General features: G+C 39.2%; 2 protein-coding genes across 7 annotated transcripts in view; one reads left to right on the forward strand and one right to left on the reverse strand.

Moving 5' to 3' along the window:
* ZNF512 (zinc finger protein 512) overlaps nucleotides 1-4,315 on the forward strand; it is a 29,398-nt gene extending 25,083 nt beyond the window's left edge. For all 6 annotated transcript variants that reach the window (XM_063078089.1, XM_063078091.1, XM_063078090.1 and 3 more), the window contains one exon: nucleotides 2,287-4,315. In XM_063078089.1, the coding sequence (XP_062934159.1) occupies nucleotides 2,287-2,595 (309 nt within the window). In that variant the 3' untranslated portion in view covers nucleotides 2,596-4,315. The remainder of the gene's footprint in view (nucleotides 1-2,286) is intronic.
* A 3,009-nt stretch (nucleotides 4,316-7,324) lies between these two features.
* CCDC121 (coiled-coil domain containing 121) lies at nucleotides 7,325-10,597 on the reverse strand. Its single transcript, XM_063078466.1, has 2 exons — nucleotides 10,082-10,597; nucleotides 7,325-9,530 (listed from the first exon to the last, which is right to left on the reverse strand). Exons 1-2 carry the CDS (start codon nucleotides 10,426-10,428, stop codon nucleotides 8,570-8,572), a joined length of 1,308 nt encoding a protein of 435 aa, XP_062934536.1. The 5' UTR covers nucleotides 10,429-10,597; the 3' UTR covers nucleotides 7,325-8,569.
* Between the last annotated feature and the right edge of the window lie 11 nt (nucleotides 10,598-10,608).

The raw sequence follows: 10,608 nt of genomic DNA on the forward strand, positions 1-10,608 counted from the left end.
CAGCAAAAGAAAGAAGGAAGGTAGAAAAGTAGGATGAAAGAAAGGAAGGAGATTAACAATGGTAAATCTAGGTGTTCATTGAACAATTATAACTTTTCTGAAGGTTTGTGATTTTTCAAAATTAAAAAATAAGAAAAAAATATGTATAAAAATGCTTTGAAGTTCAGAAGGTCAAAGTTTCTCTTGCGGAATGTTTCTTAGTAGCACAGGTGAACAGAGAAGTTGTTTATTATATAATTAAATAACCTTACTGCAAAAGCTTAAGGAGTGTGCATTCTTTTGGAATATCTTACCGCAGAAACTATTGTTGCCTGATTAAAAAAAAATACAGGGAGCACCTTCAGCTGTTTTCTGCCCTCAAATTTAACAGTTCCTAACAATGTCAGCTTTAATTAATTTCATCAAATGTGGTTCCTGTTGCTTTACTGGTTTTAGCTTTGGGAATCCCTGATCAAAATCTGAGCTTTCTTCTGAAAGGCATTCATATCTTTTTAATAATAATGTATCTTTTTACGCTTCAGGAAGTATTTGAAAGATAGTTCTGTCCTGACAAAATCTGGCCTTTGTATAGTTAACTGGTTTCTCCGGTTTCTTCCTAAAAAGTTGGAACCAACGAATTTCACTTAGTTTGGGGCTTGCATTTGTTCATTGATTTATGCCTATATGTACGAATTTTATGGGTGGTAAAACATATTTATTCTGTTCCTTCTTCACTGTGTCACGTTTTCTTACACTCCTTTTTTAACAGAAAATTTTAAAAACATGAACACAGAGAAAATAGTATAAAGAACCCAATGTACTGTCAGCCAGCCTCAGCAGTCATCAGAGTATGGTCAATCTTGTTTCCTTTATAACCTCACTTACTTTTCTTCTCCTGTGAAGGATGATTTTAAAGCAAATTCCATGTAATGTTTCAGCCATAAATGTTTATTTCAATATGTATCTCTCAAAGAAAAGGACTCTTAAAAACATAATCACAAACATCATTACACCTAAAAAAATTAAGTGATTCTTTGATTTCATCATATACCCAGTCATAATTTAAATTTCCCTGATTCTCATAATTTTTTTTGAGTTGGTTTGTTCAAATCAGGATCCAAATAAAGGTCCATATACTTCATTTGTGTCTTTAATCTAGAGCAGCACTATCCAGTGTAATGTGAACTATATATGTAATTAAAAATTTTCTAGTAGCCATATTTTAAAAAGTATAAAGAAAACAGGTAAAATTAATTTTAATAATTTATTTGATCAAGTCTTTGAAATTTGGTGTGTATTTTACATTGAAAACATATCTCAATTTGGACGAGCCACACTTAAAGAGCTCATTAGCCATATTTGGCCAGTGGCTATCTCATTGCACAATGCAGGTCTAAAAACTTCTTCCTTTTTTTTTTCTTTTTCCCCTTCCCTTTATTTGTTGAAGAAATCAGATTATTTGTTAGGTACATATACCCACATTCTGGATTTTGCTGATTGCATCCTGTAGTAGTGTTCCGCTATCCTAGCTGTTTCCTATAAATTGATAGTTAGATCTAGAAGATTGGTTAGATCACTTGATTAGGTTCAAATTCTTTTTTTTTTTTTTTTGTGGCGAGAATACTTCACAATTAGATTTTATGTCCTCCATCCCTTAATTTTTTAAACTGAGGCCCAAAGAGGTTAAGTAGTTTGTCCATGGTCACATAGCTCGAAACAGAGCTGGGATTTGCACCCAGGTGGTCTGGCTGCAGAATTCATGCTCTTAGCCACTACTATCATGAAACAAAAATCTCCTATTGCTCAGTGCTTTACATCTCATGATATTTATACTGATGGAGATAAACAGGTAGGATGATGCTGAATAAGCAGACTGTGTAGATCATTTATTAAAGTACCCAGAATCATGTCTTATACAATATATGCTTATAATAACTGCTCTGTATTGGATTTCTGCAACATAAAACACAAGAGTTCTAGGGCCGGCCTGTGGCTCACTTGAGAGAGTGTGGTACTGATAACACTAAGGCCACAGGTTTGGATCTTTGGATCCCTATATAGGGGATTGCCAGTTAGCTCACTTGGGTTAGCGTGGTGCTGACGACACCAAGTCAAGGGTTAAGATCCCGTTACCAGTCATTTTCTAAAAAACAAAAAAACACAAGAGTTCTAAGCTATGGATCCATATTATTTCATTCTTAACTGTGTTCTGCACTAATTGTGTCTTTTTTCCCATACTTCGTACAGCCCTTCTTTATGCTCTGCATTGTGTTTTGACTGGATGACATTTCTGTCTTGCCTCTCTAGGATTGGTTTGTTGTAAACCCAACAACAACCAAAAGCTTTGAAAAGCTGATGAAGATAAAGCAGCGGCAGCAAGAAGAAGAAAAGCGGAGGCAGCAGCACAGGGGCAGAAGGTCCCTAAGAAGGCGGCGGCAGCCTGGCATTGAGCTTCCTGAGACAGAGCTGAGTCTTAGAGTAGGGAAGGATCAGAGGAGGAATAATGAGGAATTGGTAGTGTCGACCTCCTGTATGGAACCAGAGCAAGAGCCAGTGCCAGCACAGTTCCAGAAAGTAAAGCCCCCAAAGACTAATCATAAACGAGGAAGGAAATAGGCAGTCAGTGTGAAAAGTGCTCCTAGGAGAGTGGATGAGATGCTGGTGTCATGGGGACCTATGCTGGGAGGACTGAGTCATGGGGCTGAATGAAGATCCTTCCAGCTGTTTGTGTAAGGCTGTAACTTTCTCACCTCCTTTCACCTGTGTAAATTTCACTGTCTTCCCTACTTATTCACTTTCATCCCCCTCCCCACCCCCTTTTAGTAGGTTTTCTTGCTATTCCTCATTGGAGTCCTCTTATTTTTCTCTTATCTTGCCCAAAGAGCTCCCTCTTAAGGCCAACTCTAGGCCCCTCTTGACCTGTACAAGACTGAGAAAACTGTTTGGTTGCCCTTTCCTTCCTGGGGCATAGAATGTTCTTAGAAGCTCCATTGATTTAGTAGTCATGCCGTCATCTAGCTTATAAAATGATTCCAAACTAATTTTTTAAAACCATAACCGATTTATCATTTTGTATTTGTGATATTACAAGCCTAGAAAGCTAGAACTGTTGTCACTTATGTAATAAAGTTACCCTGTCTCCTTGGGAAACAAACTTTATGGAGGCTGTTTGTCCTCTCAATATGGGTTTAGGATTGAAAATAAGAAAATGGACTTAGAATAAAAGAGCTAGAACCTCCCTACACTGGTTATTGCTGGAAGATATTTTGTTTGTACCAATTAGCAGTGATTAACTAGCCCCACAGGCATGGAAAGCAGACTTAGGAGTAATGTGTCCCAAACATTAAAATGACTGGAAAAAAATTTAAAAAATAAAAAATAAAAATAAAATGACTGGAAAGAAAAAGTAGAAGCAGCTATAAGTACTGCCCCAACTTTCCTAGGGCCTAGGGCCTCATCTGTTGCTATGATCAGTGCCCTCCTGAAACTCCTTTGGTTTTAAGATAGAGAAATATCACATTGCCCCTAATATTTTGACAAAGTATCCTATCCAGTATCCTTATCGAGTGCTTCTGGTAAGATTGGAAATCAAAATGCACATTCCTTCTCCCCTGGACTTTACCTCAGTTGTTAGTCTACACCCCACTAAGTCCTTACCCACCCCTTTAGCCAACCTCTTTCTCTTTGAATTTTCTGAGAATATTGTCCTTCTATCCTCTTTTATATATGAAGTTCTATCCTCTTTATATCCTGAGACCTTGACACCAGATGTAGATATTTATCTGGAGCTGAAAAGAAAACAATTTTTTTTGTATCTCTTGCCTACCTGGTAATGTTTAATGGACTATTTCTCTTTGAGGGTGGCTTTCTCTGGAGTATTGGTTAGAGCAGCTTTGTTGTCGTGTTTCTGGGTTCTCTTTCAATTTTGCATAAATATTGGTCTTATATATCCTTGCATTTTTGTGGCGTATGTCACATAAAAATTTAACCCTGACATGGATACTACCTTTTCAAATTCTGAAAGGCTATTACTACTCTTTAACTTTCTGTTCTCTGTGCTCCTCCAAATAGCTTTAAAACGTGGGCTTTTGTGAAGACCACTTTCAGACAAGGGAGCATTGAAGCCTGAACTGTATACTGCCCGAATAGGTAGTTTTGAGACAAGTGAAGGATGTGGTGTATCCACTCGACATTTTTGTTGGCAGTTGTGCCCTTAAAGCCCTTTCAGTAAAGGATTGTCAGGGAGGAGAAATAAAGAAGCTATGTTAATTTCTGGTGAGTAAGATTGGGGGGATGTTTGGCAATGACAAAATAAATAAATGACTCTCGGTTAAAATGTTTCCAGTTATTCTTTGACTCCGATCTGCTACATGACTGCTGACACTATGGGGGTAATAAGATGGCTAGAGATGGGGATGAGTTTGAAATAAGTTCCAAATGCAGTTGTCTCAGTAGTTCTTTAGTTCCTGAAATCTGCTGGTTAAAATGAATCATTTGAAATTAAAGTGAATTGGTATGGGAAACTTGCCCAGTCTTATGCGAGGCCCTTGCAGGTACTACTATTCTTTTTCCTTCTCAAGGCCAGGGATCAGCAAGACTCAGTATAGACTATCCTAATCACACTATTGAGTTTTTAAGTTTTTGTAAAAAATTCATTAGAATAACAAACTAAGTTGACAATATCAGGTATATCTAGGTTGTGGAGCAGTGCAAACTCTCTTGCACAGTTTGAAATGTAAATTGGTATAGTCACTTTGAAAATGATTTGGCAATACCTAGGAAAGTTGAAGATATACTCTAAGACTCAGCAGTTTCACTCCTAGGTATGTACAGAGAAATTCCTCTTGCCTAGGTGTTCCGAGAGACATAAAACAAGATTGATTATTGCAGTACAGTTTACAATAGGGAGATACTGGAAATGTGTATCAGAGACTATTAGCAGTCCACCAAAATCTGTTCTCACCTTCCAAAGTTATAGGATTGTAGGACAAATGGCTAGACTACATTTTCCAGTTGCCTCCCCTTACACCCCTCTCTAGTGAAGTACCCCTTCACTTCTTTTCTGTGGAATGTGAGTGGAAGTGGCTTGTCACTCACTTCCAGGCTAGAATTTGGTGAGTGAGTGTGTCTCCATGCTTGCCTTTGCCTTCCTCCAGATGGATGCACACGATAATGGGGTCCTAATGGAGGAGAGCACAAAACGGAAGATAGTTGACTCCCTGAATCACCCTGTGACAGAGAGCCACTTGCAGATGAGGAACATCTATGAGACTGTTATGAGGGCGAGAAATGAATGTCTTATTTAAGACATCACATATTTGTGCGTCTCTTTGTTAGACTAATACAAAATCTAATTGTCCATGATCAGAATAAATTGTGATAATCACACAGAGGAATACTGTACAAGCTATAAAATTACAGCTGCTTGAATCATCATGAATAAATCTGAAAAATAATGTCTGGGAAAAAAATTACAGAATACATCAACTGTACTATTTATGTAAGGTTTAAAAACATGAAAAAACAATGCTCTATATTGTCTATGGATATATATGTTTACATACATATTTATATAAATATGAAAACATGCACAGGAATGATAAACATCAAATTTAGGATGCTTCTGGGATTGAGAGGGACTTCAACTGAATTTGTAACATTTCTTAAGGTGGATAGTGAGTTTGTTGTAGCTTTCTATAATTTTTTGGATGTCTGAAATATTTTTAAAAAATAGTTCACACAAAAAAGAAAACTATAAGGGCCGGCCCGTAGCTCACTTGGGAGAGTGTGGTGCTGCTAACACCAAGGCCACGGGTTCAGATCCCTGTATAGGGATGGCCAGTTTAGCTCACTTGGGAGAGCGTGGTGCTGACAACACCAAGTCAAGGGTTAAGATCCCCTTACCGGTCATCTTTAAAAAAAACAAAAAGGAAATTATATTCTGCGTACCTCCTTAATATGGAACACTTTAAAAATTTTACTTCTGCTTCATCTTAACCTCTGACTTTCCCTCACACTATAGTCACTTCTTTGCCAATTGAGTAGTCAGTACCTTTGTGCATCCAGATGCTGGGGCCAAGATTGTAGTTTTCCTTGATTCCTCTCTCTTCTCATAGCAAATCCATTAGCAAGTCTTGTCTACCACCAAATAAATCTCTAATCTGTTCACTCTACGTGTGGCCTCCCCAATCCAAACCGTTATCACCTCTTGCCTAGATTACAATAACTTCCTAACTGGTTTCCTTCTACTTGTTACTAGCCTGGGGACTTTCCATATAATAGCTGTAGTGAGTTTTTTAAATAGTAAATCAGACATCAGTCACCTGCTGAAAGCCTGATAGTTTCCCATTGCACTTAGAATAACAGTCACACCCTTTACCAAGGCCTTACATGGCCACTGTGGTGGTACTCTTGCTAACTAGGCCTCATCTTCCTCTTCTCCATTCCTGTTCCCTGACCATTCCCCAACCACACTTTAGCCACATGTACCAATCCTTGAACCTACCAAGCTTATTCCCATTTTAGGGCCTTTGCATTCAGTTGTCTCTGCCTGGAATGGTTTCTTCCCCAATTTCTGCACTGTGGGCTTCATTTTATCAATCTGGTCTTAAATTTCACCCCAGATGTCTTTTCTATCTAAACTCCCTTTCCGTAACATCACCTTGTTTAATTTTCTCCACAGCAAAGCAAACAAAAAGTGGACTGAGGTCTTAGTTGGCTAGTGATTAACCATTTAATGTCTTAAAGCCACAAGCAGTCTTATCTAGGATGATAAGTAAAAATAAACTGAAATCAGATGGAAGTTACCCACTCCTGAATTAGATAATTGGGATAGCAATGGCAGGAGGAGGAATTAACAGCAGAATAGTGAAAGTCTAAGATCCTTCCTACTTTTGACTCTGTCATCTGGATATATGTTCCTAGGGCTTTTGCATCTACAGAAAACAGGGCTTCAAATTTGTCTTGGATATCATGCTTTCCAGGTTCAGGCTTTCTGTATTTCCAGCTCACAAACTGAGGTATTTAGGTTAAGGTACCTGCATGCTATCTGAAGTCCTAATATTTGCATTAAAACTAGTTTTATTATTTGCATATTAGTATGAGTAAGACATGCAGGAGTGGTAATAAGAGAGAAGAGTGATGAAATAGAAAATTGATTACATTGGAACAATAATGGATAAATTATAAGTAGGTTTTTTTAATAACAAAAAACATTGTTTAATAACTACATATTTAACAAAAATTGCTAAAGCTAAAATTTAAAGGCACATTGAAGGAGAATCCTTTTTAATCCAATTGTAAATGAATTCATTTTACATATAAAGTGAAAATTCAGGAAAATTATTTTTAAGTTTCTCATCACTAACAATTTCTGGAAAACATAAAATTGATTATATTTTCCCATAGATGAGCAATGTTAAAATATGGGATTATATTCCTATACTAGGATTCAGCATTCAAGTAAATCACTGGTCTAACCTCAATGTCATAAATACAAAAAATACAACTACCCTAAAAATCCATACTAATTTAAAACACTATTCCTAGCTCTATTAAATGGGCATAAGTATGTGGCGCGCATTAATTACAAAAGGCACTTCATGTACTATAAAGTGCACATGTAAGAAAATGTAATAAATGACCTAAAACTAATTTATTTACTATAATCAACATTAAGTATTTTACTTATCTTCAAATTTAGTTTTTTGTTTTATATATTTTAAAAATTTTCCATCTTCGAATTTAGAATGCTGCTAGGGAAATGGATGGCACAAGACTCTAAAAAAACTCAAAATATTTTAAAACTTTCTTTTCATATGTTTTCCTAAAACAAGCAGAGGTATTCAATCATCTTGTTAGTACAAGGTGTTTCTTCAAAGAAAACATTTTCAAAAGAGCTCTCCTAATACATGTCCCCATCTTCTCTTACCTTCTCAATTTACCTTCTCTTACCATCTCTTTACCTTCTCAAAGCTAAAATTATAGGGGTTCAGCATCAGATGAAAGGTTATTCTGCCTAGAACTTATTGGACTTGGCTGTTATCAGAGTACTTTTTTCACTCATGAAAAAACTATAGAAGGAGCTATCTGGTCACCACACGAACTTTAAAAAGAGCTTAAAAACAGTTTGCTTCTGCCTGCTGAGTTGGGCAAAAGGAATAAGGATAAACTGATATTGGTAACTTACAGAACAGAAAGCACTATTCAAAGTCAATCTGAAATACTATCTTTAAAGGTACTTTATAAAGAAATCTAACTTAGCTAGATGTGATAAATCACACTACTGATTTTCTTGAGCTAGTTTGATGTCTGGCAGATGGCTAGGTATTAGGTTAGGGACAGGTATTAGGTTACCTGGAGGTCTGTGGAATATCTTGTTTATTAACAAGAGCTAATTAAAGAAAAAGCTAGTTAAGGGAAGCCAGTCACACAAATACCCAGTAGGACTGCTGGGAAAAAAGCACCTAATCCTTCCCACAAACACATCATGATGGATATTTTATCACAGCAATTTAAAATCCAAAAGCCTTCTTAACCAGGTTTATGTAGTAGCTAAGAGTACTTGCTCCACTTCTTAATCAGTGTTATTTCAGGAATTACTTTGGATTAATCTTGATTTGGTGCCTAGGGGAGGGCTCGATGTGGTATTTGGAGCACTCTGTCCTTTTAGGCACCCACTATGCCTTCTTTGCAGTCGTTGCCTCCCCCGGATTACGCAGTCTAGATACCACTTTTCCTGCTGCAGCTGCTGCTTCTGATTTTTTAACAGGTTCTGAGTAGCCTCCAGCTTCTGGGATTGCTGAGTCAGCTGTAGTAATGCCTTCCCCAACTGCTGGTTCTCTTGGTTGATGCCAAGGGAGAACTCAAAAACACGCTGCCTTACTGCCAACTCCAAGGCCTGGGCCTTCCTCTTAAGCTCCCTTCTTTTTCTCTTTCCCAACTGCCTCATGTCTGGCTCACTCAGTTGTTTCTCAAGTAATGCTTTTTCCTGGAGCAACTGGACCTGTACTTCCCGTTTCCTTGCAGCTCCCTCAGCTTGGACTGTTTTTTTCTCTTCCTGTAATGTCTGTATTTCTATCTCCTGTTTCTCCTTTAATATGGAAATATCCCTCATTGCTTGCAACTGCTGCTTCAAAATGGATTGGGTCTTTTCCTTCTGCAATAACTCAGTTTTAAGCACTGAAGTTAGTTTTGCATATCTGGACGCTGATTCTTGTCTCCTTTGTTCAATTTTACCACTTTTTTGTAAATAGTTGTTCCATAGTTTCTCAGGTTGCCTTCTATACTCCTCAGTTTTGTTGGTCAGGTATTCCAGGAAAAATTTGTTTTCAGCCTGGACAAGTAACTTTTCCTTGTATAGCTGCTTGTTTTCCTCTAGTAACAGTTCCTGCTGAATTTGAGCTTGTTTTATTTGCTTGTTCAGCTTCATCATTTCCACCAATGTTTTTTCTTTAAACCTCCTCTCCACGTTTGTTAGCTTCTGCGGTTTGAGAAAATTATTTATTAGACTAAAATACGGTGAAGATGACCTGCTGGGGCCCTTATCCAACCTGAAGGAAGAACAAATAAGACATTCCTCTATCAGTTCTTAATGAAATGTAGGAAATAATAAAAAATGCACAACTCTCCTTTATTCATACAAGAAAGTAATTTGGGGCTGGCCGGTTAGCTCACTTGGTTAGAGAGCAGAGCTGTAACACCAAGGTCAAGGGTTCGGATCCCCATGCCAGCCAGCCGCCAAAAAAAAGTTTTGTTTTTTTTTGGAACACCTATTACATTCCAGACACTGTGCAAGAAATGGAGAATACGCCTAGGGGTAAAGATGAGGGGATGTTCTTTATAATCTACAATACGCTTTCACTACAATACCGCAAAGTACTATCTCAATTTTTAAAAAGTGAAAACAGGTTCAGAGAGTTCAAGCCCACGACTCACACCCGGGTATGAAATCTAGATCTCATGACTTAACACTGTAACAGCTACAAAGGGCCACAGAAACAGACTGGGTGACTGGGAGCAGGAGTAACTGTCTCGGCTTCGTCATCTGTCCTGAGTTTCCGACAGCTCTTCAGTAAAAGGGAAACTCCTCCTCAGTACCTACTTGCAGCTGGAATCCAAGAGCTCATCCCCCAGATCATGGAGACTGTGTAGCTCCCTGGGGGTGACTGTCAAGGGGCTGGCGTCAGGGACCTGCGAATCGCGGGAACAGTGTCTAACTGCGGAAAGTCCTCGCAGCTTCTCGGTTCGGTGCTCCACGGGTCTCGGCGCTGCCCGGCAACCCCGGGGGGCGCCCCCCGCCCCAGTCCTGGGCTGTTTAACCTCCTCAGCTGCCGAATGAGCCCCAGCAGCCGGTCCTCCGGCGGCTCCGCTTCCCGCCCTCCGGGGGCCGAGAGTGAGACGCGCGCTCCTCGCCTTCGCGCTGTGGGAGTCCCGCCCCTGGGATCCCATCTCATCACGTCCTCCTGGGGACCAGGGCTTTGCCCCTCCCAGGGCCTCCCCTACAACGATCAGCACCCCCACTTCCCCACCAACGTCTCTAGCCGGGCCCCCAGCCGGCTCGGACGCGAAGGGCCTGCTCCGACGTCCGCCCGCCCCTTCCCGGCCGAGTCAGTCCTAGTCTCGCGCCGG

Source organism: Cynocephalus volans, chromosome 14, assembly GCF_027409185.1.
Source record: "Cynocephalus volans isolate mCynVol1 chromosome 14, mCynVol1.pri, whole genome shotgun sequence".
In the NCBI taxonomy this organism is placed as follows: Eukaryota; Metazoa; Chordata; class Mammalia; order Dermoptera; family Cynocephalidae; genus Cynocephalus; species Cynocephalus volans.